This window comes from Heterodontus francisci, chromosome 7 (genome assembly GCF_036365525.1).
Source record: "Heterodontus francisci isolate sHetFra1 chromosome 7, sHetFra1.hap1, whole genome shotgun sequence".
Taxonomy (NCBI): domain Eukaryota; kingdom Metazoa; phylum Chordata; class Chondrichthyes; order Heterodontiformes; family Heterodontidae; genus Heterodontus; species Heterodontus francisci.
In genome coordinates this window covers 122,282,096-122,308,030 of record NC_090377.1, presented here as the reverse complement: position 1 = coordinate 122,308,030, position 25,935 = coordinate 122,282,096, and the positions used below count along the sequence as shown (strand labels likewise).

Sequence of the window (25,935 nt, the reverse complement as noted above, 5' to 3'; positions counted from 1 at the left end):
CCTTCAATACAGGAGTGAGTTGCCTCACAACCGTTCCGTTTCATTTTTCATGCGATGTACATTTTACAGCAAACCAAATATTTTCTGGATACAGTTGGGTTTTTCATTGGTCCAGCCCCTCGGTTCACCTTGGTGGGGCGTACCTTACACAGTAGTCTTTCCCCATTGAGCCTTTGCCGCGGCTGTCCCAAGCTTTAGTGCGTCCCTCAGCACGTAGTCCTGGACCTTGGAATGTGCCAGTCCACAACATTCGGTCGTGGACAACTCTTTGCACTGGAAGACCAGCAAGTTTCAGTGTCCAGGCCTCGCTGCCGTAGAGCAAGGTACTGAGGACACAGGCTTGAAACATTCGGACTTTTGTGTTCCGTGTCAGTGTGCCATTTTCCCACACCCTTTTGGTCAGTCTGGACATAGCAGCAGACGCCTTTCCCATGCACTTGTTAATTTCTGCATCGAGAGACAGGTTACTGGTGATAGTTGAGCCTCGGTAGGTGAACTCTTGAACCATTTCCAGAGCATAGTCGCCGATATTGATGGATGGAGCATTTCTGACATCCTGCCCCATGATGATCGTTTTCTTGAGGCTGATGGTTCGGCCAAATTCATTGCAGACAGCCGCAAACCTGTCGATGAGTCTCTGCAGACACTCTTCCATGTGGATTGTTCATGCAGCATCGTCAGCAAAGAGGAGTTCCCTGATGAGGACTTTCCATACTTTGGTCTTCGCTGTTAGACGGGCAAGGTTGACCAACCTGCCATCTGATCTTGTGTGGAGGAAAATTTCTTCTGAAGACTTGAACGCATGTGAGAGCAGCAGGGAGAAGAAGATCCCAAACAGTATAGGTGCGAGAACACAGCCCTATTCATGCCACTCAGGATAGGAAACGGGTCTGATAAGGCACCGCTATGCTGAATTTTGCTTTTCATATTGTCATGGAATGAGGTGATGATACTTGTATACCCCTGTTTAAAATTGTAAGAAACTTAACTTGCCTCTTACTTAAACATTAATTTTAGTTAATTGCTAAATGTAAACAAAACAAAAACTAGACTTTAGAGAGATTAACCCCTAAAATCTCATTTACCAAACTCCCTCATTCATAATCTGTGCCCACTAGCAGCACTCAGTGCAGACCACTGACTAGGACACATGGATAATCTTGGCATGCTCCTAAATTGAGTCACCATTGTGTCATGCCTCACCTTATCTCGACATGAGTTTCAGCTGGCAGTATGCCCCCAGCCCTCTACTAATTCAACGATTTTCAAAATTTACCAAATACATCCTCGCCCTCAGCTCCTTAAATAACAACACACTCCTGGTGACCCCATGCTCTGCAGCCTGGCCTCCCACCTTGCACCGTCTATATCCTAACTTGTACCAAATCCCATTCAGCCATTACCCCCTTGTACTCACTGACCTACATTGATTCTCGGTCTGCAAAATTGATAAACTCTCCTACATAAAAACAGTGCTATCCTTGCAGAATAACTTTTTGTAAAAAGAACCATGTACATATGTACACCTCAAGGAAAGGTGGGCATGGAAGTGAGCAATGAGAAGTTGTCTTGCAACATTCTGTAGACTGTTATGTGAATGGCACAGCCCAATTTGGACCTTGCTGTTCTCCAAAGGTGGGTGGTGAGGGACAAGTTTCCAGGCTTGACCCTATCTCCAAGCAGTCATTAACTGCACCAATGATGAAATAATCTTTCTGTTGGCAGGGGTCCTGTCTGTGTTAACTGCCTGCCATCTTGGATGACTGATATTGCATGGCATGGGGAGATTTGGAGAAAGAAGGGAACTTAAAAATGTGGATTGATAAAAAGGGGAGAATAATAAATGAGGTTAATGGAAAAGAAAGGACCGGGTAATTAATCTGTTTTTTCCTCCCACCAGGCTATCTCCAGGTTGTGTGAGGACAAATACAAAGACATGAGCAAAGCTGCTATAAGGCGATCATTCAGCGCCGACAATTTGATAGGAATTAGTCGTTCTAATGCCATCCTGTCCTAGGCCGGAGACTTTATCTCATCGGCACGTATTGCACCAGCAGAGACAGAGTCTTCCAGTTGGGCGACTGAATCCTCCTCCAGCTGGATCCCAAGTCGCAGCTCCTGGCACTGAAGAGCACACTTAAGAGATTAATGTTTTTTGTTGGCCGCATGGCTGCACGGCCCTTTTAGGAGAAGGGAGAAAAAAATGTTTTGACACTACACTGACAGCAGTGTGCAACCTGCAGTGTGGAGATTTTTATGCTTACTGTGTAGGCCTGTAACTGAGAAGTTCCTCAAGCTTTTATTTTAATTTGTTCTAATTTTAGAAATAACATCCAAAACAAATTGAAATCATGTTGAGTGGACTGTACAGGTAGGTTGGGACAATGGCAGCCTGTGCGAGAGTAAATGGCATCAGAATTGGGGGTGAATTACTGACCGTGGCCACTGTGCGAGTTTAACAAACTTCAAAGCTTTCCATGGATAAAGATTCCTTTTAGGCATAGGATGGACTTAACCAGCGTGTATCCACAGATAATTCTGTGATGCATGCTTTAAAGCTTGGGCAGTTTTTTCTTTTACCACCACCTTAACCCCCAACCCATCCCATTAAATATTTTTTCCCATCTCATTGCTTGGGCGTTATCTACATCATTTCCTAGCAGGCTGGACAGGTATACAACGACAACTTGCATTTATTTAGCACCTTTAACATAAACAAAATTTGACATTGAGCCACATGTGACGTTAGGGCAGGTGACCAAAAAAGGTGGTCAAAGAGTTAGTTTTTAAGGAGCGTTTTAAAGGAGGAGAGATAGATGTGGGGTTTAGAGAGGGAATTCCAGAGCTTAGGCCCTAGGCAGCTAAGCTATGAGATATATCTACATAAGCATCTCTTAGCTGCAAGCTTCCACTCCCAACACCATTGTTGAGTCTGAAAATACAATAGGATGCTGGAAATCTGAAATAAAAACAGAAAATGCTAGAAACACTCAGCAGGTTAGGCAGGGGAGAGAGAGAGAAAGAAATTTAACATTTCAGGTCGAATGCCTTACATTGATATGTACATCAGTCCAGACTTCTTATCTTGAAGATGACAGTATTACCTCAGATATAGGGCTCTTACTGTGTAATAAGCCTGAAATAAAACTGTACTACCACCTACGGTGCAGGAGCAGAGTTTCCAACGAAGCTACTGGGTTTTAAACTGCAGTATTTTTAATTCTTGGAATTTTTTTTGTTCCAGGCTGATCTGAATAAGTGGTTTGGGGGCAGGGGGTAGGGCTGAGAGTCCAAAGGGCAGGCAAGCCTGATGTAGCGTCTGAGTGCTGGGGTTGCCATTCCCATATCTGCCTCACTCAGCTGCTGTAAGTACCCACATACCAGTCCAGTGTCCTCACTCTGCTTAGGGGTCAGTGCTGCTAGTCATCAATTGTACTCTGATTTGTGACATCGCCTCATCTTCTGGGCAGATATATGACTCTAAACACTGGTATGAATGCTTGTAAGCAAATTACGTAGGATTTTACAATACAAAAACAGACCATTGGCCCATCAGCTCTGTGCCGATGTTTATGCTCCACATGAGCGTCCTCCCACCCTATTTCATCTCACCCTATCAACAAATCCTTCATTCCTTCCTCCTTCATCTACATATCTAGCTTCCCCTTCAATGCATCTATGGTAATCACCTCAAAGCAGAGGTAGGGAGTTCCACATTCTACCTACGCTTTTGTGTAAAAAAAAAAGTTTCTCCTGAATTCTCTATTGAATCTATTAGTTACAATCTTGTATTTATGGTCCCTAGTTTGGACTCCCCCACAAGTGGAAATTACTACTCTATGTCAAACCCTTTCATAACCTTAAAGACATCTGTCAACTTCTGTTTCTATTGAAAAACATCTTTATAACTGTTTACTATAGAAATATGGCTTGTTTCAGACAGGTTGTATAGTCCCTGTTATTGGTACAATCCCATCACATGGAAGAAGTAAACCTTTACTGCCGCTGTAACTTGTCTGTCTGCATTTCACTGAGAGCAACCCGTTTTTAACTCTTCATACAATTCATGTTTTTCATCTCTAAAGTACAAGCATTTTGGTTTATTTTCATTTTGTCCCATTGCTCATTTCTTTGTAAGTGCATTTCATACTCTTTTCAGCCAGTAAAATGGGAGGCATCTGAGTCTTCTCCCAGATAGGGCATGAGGCAGTAGCAGTTTTTGAGGAGTGATGGGATTTTAATGAACAAGGCCACCGATACAGGCAGAACGCAGTCGCCAAAATGAAGGTTTAACAAAAATCTCTGAATCCCGTTTAGTCAAAAAGAAAACAAATTTGACTTGTTTGTTCAGCATAAACCAGAAGCCCTGGTAATAAACTGTTGAAACTAAGCTCAAGTTTTATTCCTGGCTTTCACCTACCCTCCCCTGCTTGCGCAGGTTAGTTCGTGCAATGCGCGGGATTTATGGTGCTTAACTTTTTATAATTAAATATTCGCCCTTAAGCACACAGTGCTTCTCTCATAACTAAGACCTGGAAAACAGCAGCAGCAGATAATGCAACAGTCCAAACGACAACAAATCGGCTTGAACCCTTTCTACTTCTGGCCCAGCGAGATTAGTACGAAGTTGATGTCCTTTTTTCCATTTTTAACCTAAACAGGAAACCTTATTAAAAATACATTAACTTCCCCAAAGACATTTCAATATTTTTTTAAAACGTGAGGAAGCAGCAATGAGGTTTTGCATACGCAAGTAGGCCAATGCAAAAGGGAAAAGCAACAGTAGAGGAGGAAAAATGGTGCTTTCAATGTGAAATATCAACAATATTCCTTCCTTTTGGAAGAGCAATTCTCTGCAAAACAGCTCTTCAGCTGAGTCCAGAAAACAACCATTTAATTGAAGAGGGAGTGAAGTGGATCCGCCCTGCTGACATCATGATGGGAGGAGTTTGTCCGGAGCACATTTGCCAGCTAGCAATTGTTGCCCTATTTTTTTCCCCTCAAATCCAAATGGGTGTTTCACTTGTGAAGACATAGAGGTGGTGAAAGTAGATACCGATTTGTGTGTTCAAAGAACAAAAGGCTGATTTTCCTGAAATTAATGGTAGCTGCTGAGAAGTGGGTTATAAAGATTTCATCTTCTTCTGCTTTCTGAATAAAACTGTTACCTATAGAAAAACCCTTCAATTAATTACGCTGATATTTTCAAAGGTAACAATTAAAGGAAACATGTATGCATAGGGTAGTGGGGAGAGCACACTGGTCTATTCCATTAGCACTGAGTAATGTACAGCCTGGATGGTAGGTGCAGCATAGTTTAGCTGAGCTGGAGATGATACATTTTGTAACTTTGATGAATGAATGAATATTAGGTTCCTTAAGTACCTGCTGAAGCACAGGAGTTGCAGGATTGCAGTGCTCTTGGGCAAATACAAAGGCAGGTTGCTATTGCTGAGAATGACACTATTGTGTAAGGAGCTGGTCAACATGCCTTGAGTACGATATTGACCAGAGTATCAGACCAATCTTAATAGTTGCCCTTTCTCCCACTTTCATCATTGGGCAGCCTTTGTGACATGTGGACTGATGAATAAATGAACCAATATTTTTGATTGTAGTACTAAACCAAGACTGAAGTAATACTGTCACAACCTTTCAAGCTCAAGGGAGATCTTTGCCATGGAGATAGGAGGACTCGTGAGTTTTCCCATTTCATTCACAGGAATGGGAGAGTTGACTCCCAGTGGGATGAGGTGATATTGGCTCAGTTGATATGTGGTACTTGGCATGTTTCTGCTGAGTTTAGAGAAGGGCCTGCAATGGGTCTGCACCATAAAAAAGAAAATGTTAAAATTTCAGGAACATTTCTCCATCTACTCTTGAGTAACTGAAATGCCTGGCAATTTGGCCCACCTGGGCCAATTCTACACTTGCTTTCTGTATAGATAGGTGAGGTGTAGACTCTGCTGTAGCATGCACTGTCAGATCCTGAAACCCAGGGTTTGATGCTGTTTAAATTAAGTCTTCATGGTTGTATTCACCATCACTTGCTTTATCAGCATATTTCTTTTTAGGAGGTTTTCAAGAAGATTGTGGTAACAGCCAAAAACAATAACTTGCATTTATATTGTGCCTTTAACATACTAAAATCTCCCAAGGCATTTCACAGTAGAATTATCAGACAAAACTTGACACAAAAGGCCACATGAGATATTAGAACAGGTGAAAGGTAGGTTTTAAGGTGCATCTTAGAGGAGGAGAGACAGGTGGAAAGGCTGAGAAAAACTGAAGAGGCTATAAATTGGCAATGCTTGACGTGTCTGTGCTCAGAGCGTGAACAGTGGAAAAAGGATAATTTTTCTGTGAATTTCAAATCTGATACTGTAACTGATGAAAAATATTGGCGAGAATTTTGCTGCAAGTTTCCACCCCATCTTGAAATAAACCTTTCCACCCCGTTGCCCCAAGAAAAACTAGTAATTTAGATAGCGATTGAAACAGCCAGACTGCAGTGTTGGCTGACACTGAGCATTTTTACCACCTTGTTCCTTCCAGTAACTTATAATAATGCAAGTTGATCCAGCATCTTATTGAGGTATAAATTTAACAGCCTTCCTTCCATGCTAGTTTGGTAGGGACTGGTATGCCATAGCTCGATTAATGTTGTTCGTAGCTGTATCTTAACATAGAACCTCAATGGGCATAACCTTCAGGAGAGTCAATCCTTTGGTGTCTGTACTGATCCTCGTCAAATAAATTATTTTCAAAATAGTTATATGAGAGAGAGAAAGCTAACAGATTTATTAACAAATAAATAAATCACACAACATTCATTTTTACTGATGGGAGCTTAGATATATCTTGTACTCTACCATGTATATGGTGCACTTTGTTTGAATCTGTTATCAGTGGAGTGTTTTCTGCTGACTTCATGAAAGGCTTAAGAACACCGCCATTTTAAAATATTGTAAGAAACTTTGCATAACGCAGAAGTGTGTGCATAAATAGAATAGTTGTAATTTACAGTTAGGTTCAAAACCTCCCTTTTCATTTGTACCTCCTCCCTTCGTGAGCAGCTGGCTGGAATGGTGAAGCTCGGCATTTGTGGAAGGTAGAATGTTTCATTGGCACCTGGTTTTCTTCCATTGGCGGTGGCAGTCCCTCCAGTGCCTCGCCTGATTGCCCGTTCAGTATGCATGAGTTTTAACACTGAGTAGTTGCTCATGGGGATATCACAGCTGAGATCCCAATCCTGTATGCTAGAATTTCCAAGCATTGCAAAATACAAATTTCAGAGCTATATAAAATAGACACATGTAGACAGTGATGATTTACCACCATCAGCATTTGCTGTGAGCTGTTTATAGAGTCGACAATAATTGCAGGTAAACAGTGTAAATATTTACTGTTGTATAATGCCTACAAATTACCATTCTCCTATACTTTTTTAAATGTCTCCCATTTTATCACTAGGAATTGGCCATGGTGTGTTGATGTATATGTCGTATGTGATGCCTTGTCTTGTTGATTTTGGTTTACTTTGCTTTACTACGGTGAGATGAAAATCTGCAGTGTGCCTTTATGGCCTTTGTGCATCTGGCAGTAAACCTGTAGAATCTTCATATATGGCTGTTTTAATATCACTTTGTCCTGCTCCCACCTTCCTTCTGTCTCCGTCTCTCTCTCTCTCTCTCTCTCTCTTCTCCCCAAAGCTCCTTTTCCCTTACACCACCTTCATTTCTGTTTCTGATTAAACACATTCAACATTTGATGCCACCTTTTATTCCTTCATTAAGGAAATTTGAACTCTCTTTAATCTGTTTTACTGCAGAACTAACTTCTTGATCTCCCAAAATCTAACTGCAACCTGGGTTTTAAGCACCAGTATATCTTCGCAAAATGCTAGAATGCTGATTTGCTTACCCTCTTGCTGCCCTGGATTGCTTATTGAAGGGTATTTCTACCAGCTTAATGTTACCTGCAGCTTTGATTTGGATATGCTACTTATACATTACACAACATTTACCAAAAAAAGGGTAATTTTAAAGACATCTCTGCTTTCATACTGTTTTTCAATATGACTCTTTCCTTCACCCAAACACTTCTCCTTTATTGTGTTGGTTACCCACTTTGAGACAGAAATTCTTTCCAGTTAGCTTTTGAATCTAATTGATTCAAACCACTGGAAGCTGCTACAATAATTTTTTTTCTTCACATATATGCTGCTTAATTTTTTTAGTAAACACACGCGAATAGGTACAGAGGAAAATCAGATTTTGTATAGGTTTACAAATCCAGTCTACCTCCAGTATGTCTGAATACTGTAACCCTTATCTAGATGTTGTAACGCTGTAAACATTCAGGCACCAACATCCCTCCTTATTCTAAAGCAGATGGGTCCATTGTCAAAGTATGATTATGCTGGACACCTTTAGTCTTGGCCTGTGGACCTTGCAATGTCTAATGGCTATTATAATACAGATTTTATAAGAACTATTATTATAAACGAGTTGTTATCTGGAATGCTGTGCCTGAAAGACTGGTTGAAGCAGATTGAATAGTAATTGGATAAATTGAAGGGATGAAAATTGCAGGGCTATAGGGAAATAGCTGGCGAGTGGGACAAATTGGATAGCTCTTTCAAAGGGCCTTCGTAGGCATGATGGGCTGAATAGCTGCCTTGTGTGCTGTATGATTGTCTAACTCAGAATCACTGACTAATGTGCACAGGTATTCTAGGATTTTCGAGTGTTTAAACACTGCTGCCAAGCTGGTCAAGCCAGCAATTAAAAGGTGTATGAGAGTGGGCCTTGGGTAAAATTTTAATTTCCTTTGTTCCCATGACAAACTGCTAGAACCCATTCCAGGTTCCTGCACTGTTGGCATGGCTGAGGTCAGTTCTTCCTGTGTGTGTTTGTGAGTAATCTCAGGCTTTTGAAGCCTTCTCCATGGCATTGCTTGTTGGACCACTGCAGGTGGTGTAACACTGACTTTATTGAATCCTTGTGCAAGTTCAGTGTTTACTGAGGCTGGCATACAACAGCGAAACAATCTAGGTGATCACTTGAATTTTGATCTCTGTTGGTCCCAGGCCAATAAAGAGATATAGTTAACAGTTGCCAACATGAAGGATCACACCAGTGATCAGAAGTCTGCAAATAGTAGTGACTGATCAAGAATGATTTGAACAAATGTCTGAATCTTAAAAACACGCTGATGGTGTTGCAGAGTTTTATTTTATGGTGTTGTGGGTTAATACCCATTAAGTTTTTTTGCAACCATCACATTCTTGAAAATGAAAGAGTTCGAACATATTCAGTGACCTCTTTTATTCAGGTGGTATATCTTCTCTGTGCTAGCTCACAAACTGGTTGCCATGTAAATTTGCCCTTGTTTTATCCATTTTCAGCCCAGGTATTTTGATTGGAAACAATTATGGCAAGCACCTCCTTCCGTAAATTGATCTGGTTTTGTCCTTGCTGCTGGTAAAGCAATTGATGATCTGTTGCTGCCTCAAGCAGTGGAGGATGGGGAGGTAGACAAGACATATTCAAAGTATACTTGAACCCTCCTAAGTACCACTCACCATAACTTTCAACATGGTCCAAATGTTCTCTCTGTAGATGCTCTTTTGTTACCTCTTATATTTTCCCTGGAATTTTTCATTACATTGTCCAGTAGTAGATGTTCCCAACACGACATTTACAGGAGGGCCTATTGACAGCACAATTGCACAGTCGCTTGACACAATCCTGAAACATGCTAGAGAAACTGTATCAGAAATCTAGCTTTGTAAAGTGTAAAAACAGAACAAATCCAATTTATATATTGTAATGTTGCATCAAAATGGTCACTGCCAGCCATTCTAAAGTTATTCTTTGTTTAATCATTTGATATTTGGAGCCTGCTTTGAGGAAAGTTATGCAACTAGAGTTGCCAACTCTGGTTGGACATATTCCTGGAGGTTTCATCACATGACCTTCAGTCTTGCCCAGTCAAACAGCCATTCCTCCCATCTCCAACATTTATATAATTAATAAATAAAAGTATTCTAAGAAATTTTTTTAAAGTTAACAATTTTAATGCCCCTATGACTTGCCTCCTGGGTTTATACTCGCAGCAGTGTCCAGGAAAAGTCTTTAATTCCTAGAGACTCCAGGGCAGTTCTGAGGGTTGGCAACACCATGTGCAGCTAGAATTATTTTTTTATTTCTATAGATGGCAGGTGAGCTGTCGAGTGGGGAAGTGCAAAACACTGCATCTTCAAATAGCTGCTGCTATAACTTGATCTCAGCAACTCTTGTGAAACCTTGATTGATACCTGTTGCATTTCAAGTAGAATTTCTGTACTTATATGTGATTTAAAAAAATAATATATACATGTTTTTTTATATATATATATATAAAGTAATGGTAGAATAATATATACCTGCAAATTATGGTTTGTAACTAATGCAAGAACATTTTTTTATAAAAGATAGTTTTAAACAACTTTATAATTCAACTTTTTTGTAGCAAGAATGGTGTGGTTGTGGAAATGGTATATTTTGTAATACCCCAGGCTCTGCCAATAATATCATCTACTGTAGTAGTTGACGGAGAAGAGAGAGGAAAATAAAGCTGTGAACAGCTTAAATATTAGTCATTTACTAAATCAGTATTAAGATAAATTGTGAATGAAAATGTTTTTAATTTTTGCTTTGCTTATTTAAGGAAGAATTGTATTCATCTGATTTGTCCCATAATGTTGAATGCTGTAAAGGGAGGTTTTTCCACAGTCATAACCGCCCCCTTTTTCCTATATGCTTTAAAATGGCCGTTAAGTCCTTGTTTGGAGCAGGGGAAAGTCAGTCCGGATTCCCTCTCGTAGCTAATCTGCAGCTGTTGTCAGGTTTGTGCATGTGTGCGTGTATGTATGTCGGTTCAGGACTTATCTAGCACAGCTGCAATGTCTTCTACAGTTGATATTTTACCAGCACTGTTAAGGCTTGTACCTGAGTAATGGCCACTTGGGGAAGGTACTGGAGGGTGACTGCCATTGGTGGAACCACTCCCAACAGCAGAGTTAATGCCTTCATGCGGGAAGAAGAAAAACATTGAAGGGAAAGGGTATTATTGAGAGGCAACCCTGGATGCTTATGTTTTATGTACAGTTTTTCCCCAATGGTGTGAAATTGTGATGCGTTTTATGGGGCAAATGCGAATGCCTCGCATTTAGGTATATGTGTCAATTCAGCAGAATAAAGCTCACTTTTAAGGAACATGGGCCCCTGCTTTTGAGATTGAATGGAGTGGCATTAATAAGTACTGACTCTGCATTTTATTTCTCTACTTTTTTGCTTGAACATTTCTGGAAACCTTATTTACAGAGAAAATGTTTGTGTGTGTTCATTTGAGCTTTCTCATGCAAATGAAACCTTTTATAAATGTGGTGGCGCAGTATTCACAAGGATGGATACAGACTGCACTGGTTGTCCTGCTATGCTGTCTTTTAAGTGGCATAAAGTGTTCAGTAGGATGTTGGTTTTCCATTTTTAAAACTCCATCCATTCTTAAACAGTGGGCCATGGTACAAGATTTCTTTTAATGCAAGCTCAACGTTCTAGTTTCTCAACCAGCTAGTTCAGAAAGTTAATTGCCAATGGGCTTTACAGTTTTATCTCTCAAATTTCCCTTCTTTATTTTTTAAGAACAGTGTGGCAATGTGCAGCTGCAATGTTTCTTTTTTTGTTGTTACTGCCATTGATCTCAACTTGAGTGCAAGGTGCTCCCACTGCCAAACCAACTAACATAGAAAAACCAACTAGATCTTAGTCAGAACAGACTGCATACGATGATAGAGCATGGACATGCTCCACATGGGTCCTGCTCAAAGAAGAACTACTGATATGTTTCCAGCTTGAATATGCAAAGGGACATTTTCATCCTTTTGTGCACATATAGTGGGGGAGAGAGGGGCGAAAACAGCTGGAAATTTAAAATGAGAGAGTGCGGGTAGCACGCAGTAGGTTTGCCAGCGTCTGGAAGGCTACCCAGAACTTTTACTTGCTTTTCAGATGCTGCAGATTGCCAGCATTTTCAGTTTTCATTCCGCTGGTGGCTGGACTACCCATTGGAGAGGGCGGGAAAGAACTTTGTTTATTTTTCATCTCAAAAGCATTGTCGGCTCTTATCCTGTTCATACCTGTTTGGAAGATTTATTATTTTTGAAAACTAATAAACCTGATTCATTCAAGAGTCTTGAGGTCAGTTGTTTGAATTCTTAAGATGCCCATGATGGAAAATTTGTTTTTTTTTTCCTTGTGAGTTCACTATTCTCAGGTGGGGAGACTCCCTTCCCTAATGCAATGGGATGTTGCTGCCTAGAGATAGCACTGCATCTGATCACTGCCAATCTGCATATTGAAAGAATTCAAAGTTTCAGTACAAATTGTACTACAATGCACAAGTAAATCAGTGGTTTTTCTTGGTCTCTGGGACATAGGAAGAGGAGTAAGCCAATCAGTCCCGCGGGCCTGCTTCATTCCATTAGATCATGACTGTTCTGCAACTCTACTCCATTTTCCCATCTATCTCAATCTTGAAAGCTCCCCAGCAACCTCTGCCTTTTAGGGAGAAAATTTCAAATTTCTGCTATCCTCTATGTGACAAAATGCTTCCCAATTTTGCCTCTGCAGGGCCTGGACCTAAATTTAAGAATATGCCCACTTATCCTATCAAATCCTTTTATCATTTTAAACACCTTGAACAGATCACTTCTCAATCTCTTATGCTCAAGAGAATACAGTTAAAGTTTATGCGATCTGACTTCCTAACTCAGCCTTGGTATATTTCTGCAGAATCTGTGCTCTATTTTCTCCAAGGCTGTTATATTTTCCTGAAGTGCAGTGCCCAGAACTGAATGCAGTACTCCAGTTGGGATCTGAGCAAGACTCTTTACACCCGAAGCATAACTTCCAACCCTTTGTATTCCAACAACTTGCAATAAAGGCCAACATTCCATTGGCCTTTTTGATTGCTTTTTGTACTTGTCTACTTGCTTTTAATGATTTGTGTAGTGGGACTCCCAAATCTTTCTACTCCTCCATCGTCCCTAGTTTCTCACCGTATTTTAAAAAAAACTCCGATTTATCTTTCTTGGGTCTAAAATGGATGACCTCACGCTTGCACATATTAAACCATTTTTACCATAGTTTTGCCCACTCATTTAATCTGTCTATGCCTCTTTGCAGCTTCCTGTTTCCAACTACACTACTTACAGATACATTTACAGCACAGAAAGAGGCCATTCAGCCCATCAAGTCCATGCCAGTTCTCCATGGAGTTATGCAGTCAGTACCACTCCCCAGCTCAATCCCTGTAGCCCTGCAAGTCAATTTCTCTCAGGTGACCATCCAAATTCCTCCTTGAAGTCATTGTCTCTGCTTCCACCACTATTGTGGGCAGTGCGTTCCAGGTCATTACCAAATGCTGCATTAAAAAAAAGTGCTTCCTCAATCTGTGTCCCCTAGTCCTTGTACCATTTGTTAATGGGAACAGCTTTTCCTTGTCTAACTTACCTATACCTGTCATAATCTTGTATACCTCTATAAATCTCCACTCAGTCTCCTTTGTTCTAAGGAGAACAAACCCAGCTTTTCGAAACTAACCTTGGAACTAAAATTCTCCATCCCTGGAACCATTCTGGTAAATCTCCTCTTCATCCTCTCGAAGACCCTCACATGCTTCCTGAAGTATGGTGACCAGAACTGGACTCAATACTCCAGTTGGGGGCCTAACCTGAGCTTTATAAAGGTTCAGCATAACTTCCCTGCTTTTGTACTCATGCCTCTATTTATGAAGCCCAAGATCCCATATGCTTTACTAATCATTCTCTCAATATGTCCTGCCACCTTCAAAGATTGATGCACATGCACCCCAGGTCCCTCTGTTCCTGCATTCTTTAGCACTGTGTCATTAAGTATATATTGCCTCTCCCTATTCTTTGTGCCAAAATGCAGTACCTCACATTTGTCAGTATTAAATTCCATCTGCCACCTCTCTGCCCATTCTGCTAGCCTATCCATGTTATTTTGCAGGCAGTTCATATCCTCGCTGTTTGCTGCACCTCCAAGTTTGATGTCTTGTATCAAAAAAGCAGTGGTTCCAGCACAGACCTTGGGGAACACCACTGTCGACCATCCTCCAGACTGAAAAGCAACCATTTACTAGGACTCGCTGCTTTCTGTCCATAAGCCAATTTTTATCCAATTGGACACTGACCTTCCTATTCCACGAGCTCAATTTTCTTAACCAACCTTTTGATGTGGTACCTTATCAAGTGCTTTCTTAAAATCCATATAAACAACATCCACCACGTACCCTTCATCAACCTTATCTGTTTATCAAAACATTCAATTAGATTTGTCAAGCTTGATCTGCCTTTTACAAAACCGAGCTGGCTATCCTTAATTAACTCAAACTTCTCCAAGTGTCTGTTGATTCCACCCCCCCCCCCCCCCCCCCACCCCGATTATAGTTTGTAAAATCTTACCCACCACTGATAAACTAACTGGCCTGCAGTTGCTAGGACTATCCTTACACCATTTCTTGAATAAGTGTGTCACATTTTCCACTCTCCAAACCATGACTCTGGCACCTCCCCTATATCCAGGGAAGTATGGAAGATTATGGCAAGCCCTTCCACTATCTCTATCCCCACTTCCTTTAGCAACCTGGGATGCAAGCTATCCTGACCAGGTGACTTATCTACCCTAAGCATGACCAACCTTTTTAGTACCTTCCCCTCTCACTTTTTATTCTATTCATTGCCTCTACTCTTACTGCTTCTACTGATATTTTGTCAGTCTCCATTTCCTTAGAGAAAACTGATACACAAAGTATACCAGCCTTGCCCTGCTTCTCTAAGCATATATTACCCCCTCTCTCTCTAATAGGCCCCACTTCTCCTCTTGCTACTCGCTTACTATTTAATGCAGGTAGAAGATCTTTGGGTTCCCTTTTATGTTAACTGCCATTCTATTTTCACATTCTCTCTTTGCCAGTCTTATTTTCCTCTTCCCCTCCCCCCTCGACCTATTGTATATAGCCTGGTTCTCACCTGATGAGTTCACCTGAAATGCATCAAACACCCTCTTTTATTGTTTCATCATCATCTCTATCTCCCTCGTCAACCAAGGAACCCCTGTTCTTGGTTCCCCTATCTTTCACCCTTGTTGGAATCCTAACTTTGTGTCATTTGCAAATTTGGATATAAAACTCAATTCCTTTATTCAAGTCATTAATAGATATGGTTAAAAGTTGAAGTCTGAGAACAGATCCCTGGGGAATGCCACTTGTCACATCTGAGCAATCAGAGTATGTAAGCTTTATCCTAACTCTCTCTCCTACCTCCCAAACAATTTCCAATCTAAATCTGAAGGCTGCCTCTAATTCCATGCACTCTCATTTTTGCTAATAATCTCTTTTATGAGACCTTTTGAATGCCTTCTGGAAGTACATATAGATAGTATCCATGGACCCTTATCTACTTTATTAGCGTGTTCCTCAAAAAGTTCAACTAGATTAGAGATTAGATAAGATAAGGCAGAAGAATTTGCAACAATCTTCAGCCAGAAGTGCTGAGTTGATGATCCATCTTGGCCTCCTCCTGAAGTCTCCAGCATCACAGATGCCAGACTTCAGCCAATTCGATTCACTTCGCGTGACATCAAGAAACGACTGAAGGCACTGGATACTGCAAAGGATATGGGTCCTGACAATATTCCAGCAATAGTACTGAAGACCTGTGCTCTAGAACTAGCCGCACCCCTAGCCAAGCTGTTCCAGATTAGCTACACCACTGGCATCTACCCGGCAATATGGAAAATTGCCCAGGTATGTCCTGTACACAAAAAGCAGGACAAGTCCAACCCAGCCAATTACCACCCCATCTACTCTCAATCATCAGTAAAGTGATGGAAGGTGTCATCAACAGTGCCATCAAGCAGCACTTGCTTAGCAATAACCTGCTCAGTGATGCTCAGTTTGGGTTCCGCCAGGGCCACTCAGCCCCTGACCTCATTACAGCCTTGGTTCAAACATGAACAAAAGAGCTGAACTCAAGAGGTGAGGTGAGAGTGACTGCCCTTGACATCAAGGCAGCATTTGATTGAGTATGGCAGCAAGGAGCCCTAGCAAAACTGGAGTCAATGGGAATTGGGGAAAACTCTCTGCTGGTTGGAGTCATACCTAGTGCAAAGGAAGATGATTGTGGTTGTTGGAGGTCAATCATCTGAGCTCCAGGACATCACTGCAGGAGTTTATTATTTATTTTTTATTATTTAGAGATACAGCACTGAAACAGGCCCTTCGGCCCACCGAGTCTGTGCCGACCAACAACCACCCATTTATACTATCCCTACAGTAATCCCATATTCCCTATCACCTCCCTACACTAGGGGCAATTTACAACGGCCAATTTACCTATCACCTGCAAGTCTTTGGATGTGGGAGGAAACCGGAGCACCCGGCGAAAACCCACGCAGACACATGGGCGGCGCAGTGGTTAGCACTGCAGCCTCACAGCTCCAGCGACCCGGGTTCAATTCTGGGTACTGCCTGTGTGGAGTTTGCAAGCTCTCCCTGTGTCTGCGTGGGTTTTCTCCGGGTGCTCCGGTTTCCTCCCACAAGCCAAAAGACTTGCAGGTTGGTAGGTAAATTGGCCATTATAAATTGCCCTTAGTATAGGTAGGTGGGGATGTTTGGTAGGAATATGGGATTAGTGTAGGATTAGTATAAATGGGTGGTTGATGGTCGGCACAGACTCGGTGGGCCGAAGGGCCTGTTTCAGTGCTGTATCTCTAAACTAAACTAAGGGAGAACTTGCAAACTCCGCACAGGCAGTACCCAGAATCGAACCCGGGTCTCTGAAGCTGTGAGGCTGCGGTGCTAACCACTGTGCCGCCTAGTGTCCTAGGCCCAACCATCTTCAGCTGCTTCATCAATGACCATCCTTCAATCATAAGGTCAGAAGTGGGGATATTCGCTGATGATTGCACAATGTTAAGCACCATTCGCAACTCCTCAAATACTGAAGCAGTTTGTGTAGAAATGCAGCAAGACCTGGACAATATCCAGGCTTGGGCTGATAAGTGCCAAGTAACATTTGTGCCAGGCAATGACCATCTCCTACAAGAGAGAATCTAACCATCTCCCCTTGACATTCAATGGCAGTACCATTGTTGAATTCCCCCACTATCAGCATCCTAGGGGCTATCAATGACCAGAAACTGAACTGGAGTAGCCATATAAATACCGTGGCTACAAGAGCAGGCCAGAGGCTAGGAATCCTGCAGAGAGTAACTCACCTCCTGCCTCCCCAGCCTGTCCACCATCTACAAGGCACAAGTCAAGAGTGTGATGGAATACTCTTCGCTTGCCTGGATGGGTGCAACTCCAACAACGCTCAAGAAGCTCGACACCATCCAGAACAAAGCAGCCTGCTTGATTGGCACACCATCCACAAACATTCACTCCCTCCACCATCGACGCACAGTGGCAGCAGTGTGTACCATCTACAAGATGCACTGCAGCAATGCACCAAGGCTCCTTCGACAACACCTTCCAAACGCACGACCTCTACCACCTCGAAGGACAAGAGCAGCAGATGCATGGGAACATCACCACCTGCAAGTTTCCGTCCAAGTCACACACTATCCTGACTTGAACTATATCGCCATTCCTTCACTGTCACTGGGTCAAAATCCTGGAACTCCCTTCCTAACAGCACTGTGGGTGTACCTACCTCACATGGACTGCAGCGGTTCAAGAAGGCAGCTCACCACCACCTTCCCAAGGACAATTAGGGATGGGCAGTAAATGCTGGCATAGCCAGTTACGCCCACATCCCATGAATCAATAAAACAAAAAATAATTTTACCTTAACAAGGCCATATTGACTTTCTCTGATCAGCTCATTTTTTTTTGGGATGTCTTGGCTGAGTACTAAATGACAGATTCGAGTACCTTCCTCACAACTAGTACAAAGGAAGATGGTTGTAGTTGTTGGAGGCCAACCATCTTAGTCCCAGGACATTGCTGCTGGAGTTCCTCAGGGATCCTAAGCCCAACCATCTTCAGCTGCTTCATCAAAGATCTTCCTCCATCATAAGGTCAGAAGTGAGGATATTCGCAGATGGTTACATAGCATTCAGTACCACTCGCAACTCCTCAGATACTGAAGCAGTCCGTGCCCACATGCAGCAAGACCTGGACAATATTCAGGCTTGGGCTGATAAGTGGCAAGTAAAATTCACGTCACACAAATGCCTGGTAATGACCATCTCCAATAAGAGAGAGTCTAACCACCTCCCTTGATTTTCAATTGGATTACCATCGCTGAATCCCCCACCATCAACATCCTGGGGGGTGGGGGGGGGGTGGGGGGCAGTGTTACCATTGACCTGAAACTTAACTGGAGCAGCCACTTAAATATTGTGGGTACAACAGTGGGTCAGAGGCTGGGTATTCCGTGGTGAGTAACTCACCTCCCGACTCTGCAAAATCTTTCCACCATTTCAAGGCACAAGTCAGGCGTGTGATGGAATACTCTCCACTTGCCTGGATGAGTGCAGCTCCAATAACACTCAGGAAGCTGGACACCATTCAGACCAAAACAGCCCCCTTAATTGACACCCCAAACATCACATCTAGTATTTTTTTTTAATACCCTGTGGTGGAAAGCATCAGATTGTAGAGATTTATCTACTTTAAGTTCTGTTATTTTCTCAATTGCCATCTCTTTTACTTATATTGAATCCAATAGTTTCTTCCACTTGAATTAGTTTTTAGTTTCTCTTCTGTATCACAGGTATTCTACTGTGAAAATTCTTTTCTTTTTCTTTTGGGCCTCCTTATCTCGAGAGACAATGGATACGCGCCTGGAGGTGGTCAGTGGTTTGTGAAGCAGCTGCCATTGTCTATTACAGTATCATATGTGCTGTATTTAATGGACTCATACCTCTCTGTGACTGTCTTACTCTTAACAAAAACATTTACTATTAGCCTTTATATTACTTGCAAGTTTATTTTCATACTCCCTTTTTGTAGCTCTTAATATTTTCTTTGTTGTTTTCTATATTTCTTCCAGTCAGCTGAGTTACCACTTTTCTTGGCATTTGTGTAAGCCACTTTCTCTAGTTTTAGTCTAACCTTACATGGTTGCTTGATTATACAAGTGGAACTGTTGCTCTTTAGGAGTATGTATTGGTTTTGCATTGTACTAAAGACATCTTTGAATATCTCCCACTGTCTTGTTGTAGGTTTGCCTGTTAATGGCTCAACCCAGCTTAGCGTGTTCACCTTGCATCTCATTCTTCAAAGTCAGCCTGACTTAAATTTTAAACCTTGGTTTGCATATAATCTTTCTCCTTCTTGAGCTTAATGCCAAATTCTGCTTGTTATGATCACTGTTTGCACAATGATGCCTTACTGTCAGATTATTCAATAATTCTGGTTCATTACTCATCACTAAATCTAGTGACCTTTTGGTCAGCTATGTGGCCTTGTCCAATCTACACCTTCTCCTTTGTTATCTCTTGCCCCACCCCCACCTCACTTGCTTATAACCTGTGACATTTCTAATATTTGTCAGTTCCGAAGAAGGGTCACTGACCCGAAACGTTAACTCTGCTTCTCTTTCCACAGATGCTGCCAGACCTGCTGAATGGTTCCAGCATTTCTTGTTTTTATTTCAGATTTCCAGCATCTGCAGTATTTTGCTTTTATTTTAGTGGCCTGTTCCTTTGTTGGTTCTACAGATTGTTTCAGAAAACTGGCCTGGATACATTCTCGAAATTCATTGCCTTTATGACTTGAGCAGTTTTGCATCTCCCAGTCCATATGAAAAATACAATATCCCATTCGAACTGTTTTGCCTTTGCTACATGTTCTCTGTTGGAAGATACCTCTCCTAAATGGATTGTATGCTGTCAGATAGAAGGATGACAACCAGAAGATCCATACATGAGCACCTGTCTACTATTTCACTTCTATCAGGAGGCCGAGAGATCATTCCCACCAGAGTCTTGCATCTTTTGCTGCTTCTTAATTCTGGTTTGAAGAAAAACTATTTTTAACCATCGCTATAAGTCAAAAGCAAAATACTACAGATGCTGGAAATCTGAATAACTAAGTCATTTGAGTGTAATTTTATAGGCAGCCAGGTACAATTGCTTGTGAATACTGAAGTTGAAGAAGAAGGCTTCATGACTACTTTTCATTTTATAGTTGCCTAGGCCATTTTATCCGTCTAGGGATCACTTTATAGCATAATGGATGGTAGAGAATGGAAGTTGCTTTGCAACTATTAAGAGCATCAAACATTTCCAAACTTGGTAAAATGAAAAGAAAGGAAGACTTGCATTGATATATCACCTTTCACATCAGGATGTCATTTAAAAAATTATTTCACAGGATGTGGGCATTTGTTGCCCACCCCCTAATTGTCCTTGACAACTGAGTGGCTTCCTCAGCCATTTCAGAGGGCAGTTAAGAGTCAACCACATTGTTGTGGGTCTGGAGTCACATATAGGTCAGACCAGGTAAGGACAGCAGATTTCCCTTCCTAAAGGGCATTAGTGAACCACATAGGTTTTTACAACAATCAATGATAGCTTCATGGCATTATTACTGAGATTAGTTTTCAATTCCAGATTTTTAAAAAATTAATTAAATGAATTTAAATTCCATCAGCTGCCATGGTAGGAATTGAACCTGTGTCCCTAGGGCATTGATGTAGTTCAGTGACATTACCACTACACCACCCTCTTTCCAGCTCATAAAGCACTTTAGAGCCAATGAAGTGCCTTTGAAGTGTAGTCATGTGGCAATGTGGGAACCTTGCTACCGTATAAACCAGTATGAAAGAACATTACCTCCTATTCCTGCCCTCTCACCCCTCAACCCCTCCCCACCCCCTCCTCACCCCCAAACACCGAAGTCACCTCATAAAATTGTTTCAGGCTTTAAACTTTTAGTCTGAAGGCATTTGGTGCTCAAACCATTAAATGGGAAAATATTACGTTGTGACTACAAAGAAATAGCTCAAGTTAGCAATCAGGTATTATATTTGTAGCATTGCTAGAGCGTTCTGGAGAACGTCTTAGACTCCAGATAAAGTCAACTAATAACTCTATAATTTACACTTAAAAATATACTCTCCACAAGCTTCCTAAGCTAGCATCCTCTGTGTTGCTGTATCTCTTCTTCACCTCAAGCCTCTATCATGTGACTGTTAAATCATCACTCTTACAGTGGGCGGGGTCACTCTCACTGGCTTCAGTATTAATCCTTTACATCCTTATACTACATCTGTCCCAAGTCTTTATCCAACATTTTCTCAAAAATATATACATTCATGACTTATCTACTACTCTCTCTCCCCCAAATCTCTGACCACAGATTTAGTCTGAAAGGAGGTTTGACAACCCTTCCCAATCTGGTTGTAGTCTGCCTGGGACTTGGTTGAACTTTACTACGGAGTGTAGCATTCTGTTCAGCCTGGGTTTGTTCATCTTCCTGTCGGTCTTCCAAATGAATTGTTAGTTGTTGCTTTTGGGGAATAGGAATGATATTCCTCTGATTTCTTCGTATGTTCCCTTCAGTCGTGTGTATCACATACGATCGTTGATGGTCTTCGTCTTTATGGATTACTAAACCTTCCCTTTCCAGATCACATATCCATAATTCTGGGTTTGTTTCCTTATATAGGAGTTTCCCTATCTCGTACTTTCTCATGGGCTTGAGCCTTCATCCATGAATCAATTTCTGAGGCAACACTCGAAGCTGTGTTCTTAACTTCCTGCCCATCAGTAATTCTGCTGGTGATAATCCACACATTAATGGCATTGATTGATAAATTAGGAATGAGCTTGAAAGATCTTCATTTTTCTTTAGTAAAGACTTCATGGTTCTCACACCTCTTTCCGCCTTACCATTGGACTGTGGCTACCTCGATGAGCTTGTGAGATGCTGAAAGCCCATCTTCACTGCAAACTGAGTGAAACAATTATTCACGAACTGTGGTCCATTGCTTGATAATATTTCATCCGGAATCTCATGCGCCGCAAAGATGTTTTGAAGAATCTTGATAACTACTTTGGTGGTCATAGAATGTAATCTTCAAACTTCTATCCACCTTGAAAAATAATCGATGATGATTATATATGTCTTCCCACTAAACATGAGTAAATCCATACCTAGCCTTTGCCAAGGTCCAGTTGGAAATTGGGTAGTTAACAGAGATTCGCACTGTTCTGACCTCTGCATTGCACATGTCTGACAGTTCTGGATCATTGTCTCACTGTCCTTAAATATTCCAAGCCACCATACTGAAGACTATGCCCTCGCTCTGCACTTGCTTATACCCAAATGACCTTGGTGTAGACAATGTAAGATGTCAGATCTCATTGAACTAGGAATAACAATTCTGTCGGTGTAAGCTAATAATTCATCGATTACGGTAAAGTATTTCCTGTACTCGTGGAGCGTCTTCATTGTTCTCGCTCCAGGACTATCTTGTGGCCGCCCTTGTGTACAATAATGTCTAATGTGAATGCACTCTTCATCGCATTTTTGGCTTATCATATTTCTCACAATTTCTGTGTGCTTGCTGGCCAATTTTGTGCTGTCTGTTGCGGATATGATTCTATGTTGCTGTCATGCAGGCCCCCACCTGCCAAGAATGAGGCATATTCATTTCGCCACACAGACATTAAATTTCAAATTGTTGCTGGGAAGAAGAGAAGGCCTGTTATAAGGACTGCCAGACCTTGGCTGGAAAAAAACATTTACATACTAACAGACATTGAAGGCCGGGAAGCGCATTCCATTCCCTGCTAAGATGATACAATACACAGAGCCAGCACATGGTCAGACCAGTTAGTCACATGACTAACCTGCTTGGCAACCAGGGGGTTTCTGAATTGTACAGTTTGAACTGAGAGCCTGCAGAAAGCAGAATGCTTCTGGACTGAAGAAGACTTCCTGTCCTTCTGCCTGCTCCCATCTCTTTCTTACAAGCCTCTGAATCCATTGAAGACACATGAACCCCAAAAGAGAAAAGTCTCCTAAAGCGAACAAGGTTTAAGAAGAACACTGGGCCCTACCAAAAAGCAAGATCTACCTACAATCAAGGACTCTACAGTGAGCTCAAAGAACCGTAACAACTCTTCAGATATTGCCTCAAACCTTTCCACTTTATTTTTGTTCTGCTCTTTTCGGTCTCTATTTCATATGCGTATCACGTATGCATGCTAGCATAGGCGCGTCATGTATCCATAGGCGTCAACTGAATTATAGTTTAAGTTTATGTTTAATAAATTTCAACTTTCCTTCTTTAAACCCAAGAAAGCCTGTTTGAGCTGGTTTCTTTGCTTTATAATTGGAAAGTGGTGAACAAGGATTCACAAAAGGGGAGCTAAAAACACGGTGTGTTTAAAATTAAACCCTGTTACAGTAAGATCAGGTGAAGGCTGAAATGGAACCCTAGACCTCTTTCTCAGCTGGTCGTAACAGAAATTTGTGTGCTAGTGTCCGGAATTGACCCACAGACCAGCGAGAAATTGGAAGTGGGAAGCCAAATTGTTCCCAAGCAAAATAAGAGCAAGATTTCAATACAGGCTTTCTTGTGGTTGTGTGTGTTTTAATACTAACATGTCTACAACTGAAGCTAGTAGCACTCCAAGCCAGAATGATGTAACTTGGGATGTTAAAATCACTGTCTATGGAGGAGTTGAGGAAAATGGCTGAGCAGTGTGGGATCACTGTACATGGCAAGGCTAGGAAGTCTGAACTCCTAAGGCTAGTGGCCAACCATTTTTCCTTTGAATCTGAAGAAGCAGAAACTGGGTTAGAAGCAGACCCAGACAGGGTATTGTTAGCAAAGATACAATTGGAACAGAGGAAACTTGAATCTGAGGAGTGGGAGAAAGAAAGAATATTCTGGAAGGAATGCGAAGAGAGAGAGTTGAAGTGGCTTGAGTTAACAAGGGGGTGACAGAGTAACTCCAGTGAAAGCATAGCCAATATGCAGGAGCATAATTCAGGGCTGGGTACAAAATTGTTAAAACTAGCTCCACTAATTCCAAAATTCAATGAGGAGGATGTAGAAGAATTTTTGTGTCCTTTGAGAAATGGCCAGCAGAGACCTGGTCTCTTTTACTACAAAGCAAGCTAACTGCAAAAGCCTATGAGGTTTATTCCCTGTTGTCAGATGAGAGTTCATCAAATTATGAACTGACCAAAAATGCTATCCTTGGGGCATATGAATTAGTACCCGAAGCCTATCGCCAAAAGTTTAGAAGCCTCAAGAAGCAAGCTAATCAAACTTATATGGAATTTGAAAGAAGTAAGCAGTTGGCTTTTGACCAGTGGCTGAGGGCTGTTAAAGTACAGCTCAGCTATGAGAATCTCAGAGAAGTAATTCTGTTTGAAGAATTTAAACACTCTCCCACTCTCTAAAAAGACCCATGTAGAGGAGCAGCAGGTTCAGAGAGCCCGACAAGCAGCCGTTCTGGCTGATGAGAATGCTTTAATTTATGTCAGTTTCCCAGGGGAGACCCTTTCCTAGTCCGAAAGGGACAAAGGGTGGGAAGGAGATAGGAGCCCAAGCCGTCCTGGCAGAGAAAGGAAAGTGGGTGACAGTAACTAGCCAAAAAGGAAGGTGCTGTGAGTAAGAGTGAGACCTGGAGACCTGTGTGCTTCCATTGTAATAAAGTAGGGCATTTAAAAGCTGACTGGAAACTTAAGGGAAAACCTGTAGGGTTAATCTGGACACACCCACTCAGTGAAGATGGGGACCTGATGGAAAGCACAGCAGAACAAGCTGTGGCTTTAACTGCAGTAGGAAGCTTACGGCTGCAAGTGCAGGAAAATTTAATAGGATTCCTGAAGGTTATCAGGCTTTTGTGTCTGAAGGGAAAGTAACCCCATACCCCTCAAGTGGGGCAAGCAAACCCATAGTAATTCTCAGGGACACAGGGGCCACTAGATCCTTTTTACTGGGAAAAGGCCTGACCTTTCCCCCAAGAGAGTGCAGTGAACACCAAAATGATGGTGAATGGTATTGGAGGGCAGTGTATGCCTGGTGCACCTGGAGCACGACCTAGTTTCGGGACTGGTGACCATAGGGATTGTCCCTAATTTGCCTGTGGACAGGGCTGACCTGCTTCTAGATAATGATCTGACAGGGGTGAAGGTGGTAGCCCCCCCCAGAAAGACTGCAGGAGGTCAGCGAGACAGGGCAGTGGCGGGAGATGGACCCCTGCAGTTTCCATGAATGTGTCGGGAATCAAGCCATGAAAAAACCAGCTCCCCCCAGAGGAGACTGAATTGGCACTGCAGGCAGATGACCATGAGGTCTGCCTGTCCGAGACTTTCTTTGGAAAGTCAGGACATCCAGGGAATGAATTAAATGGATTTTCCCTAGCTGAGGCTCAGCGAGCCGACCCAGTACTGCAAGAGTTAGCACAGGCTGCCCAGTCTGAAAGTGAAGAAGAGGGAGTCCCTAATTGCTACTATTTAAAAGAATGAGGTACTGATGAGGAAATGGAGTTCTCCTCACAGACCTGAGAGCAAGGAGTGGACAGTAGTTCACCAGTTAGTGGTGCTGCAGAGGTACCAGAGAGAAATATTAAGAAGGGCCCACGAGACTACAATGGCTGTACATGCTGATATATAAAAGACCAAAAGCCCGCATAAGACAGCAGTTTGACTGGCCAAAACTCCACAATGATGTGGTGGAATACTGCAGGAATTGCCACATGTGCCAGGTTGAGGGGAAACCCCAATCTACAGTGGAACCTGCATCCCTAAGTCCTGTACCAGTGTTAGTAGGACCCTCCAGCAGAGGGCTGGGAAACTGTAAGGGACCCCGCCAAGAACAAAAAGGGACAG

General features: G+C 42.1%; 1 protein-coding gene across 4 annotated transcripts in view; it reads left to right on the top strand.

Moving 5' to 3' along the window:
* The window catches only part of ccnyl1 (cyclin Y-like 1), a 129,636-nt gene that overhangs the window by 85,964 nt on the left and 17,737 nt on the right, over window positions 1-25,935 (top strand). For 3 of the 4 annotated variants that reach the window (XM_068036083.1, XM_068036085.1, XM_068036086.1), the window contains one exon: window positions 1,901-12,237. The exons of the other annotated variant lie outside the window; for it this stretch is intronic. In XM_068036083.1, coding sequence (XP_067892184.1) covers window positions 1,901-2,017 — 117 coding nt within the window. In that variant the 3' untranslated portion in view covers window positions 2,018-12,237. Of the gene's footprint in view, window positions 1-1,900; window positions 12,238-25,935 lie in introns of those variants that run through there. 4 annotated transcript variants of the gene reach the window in all.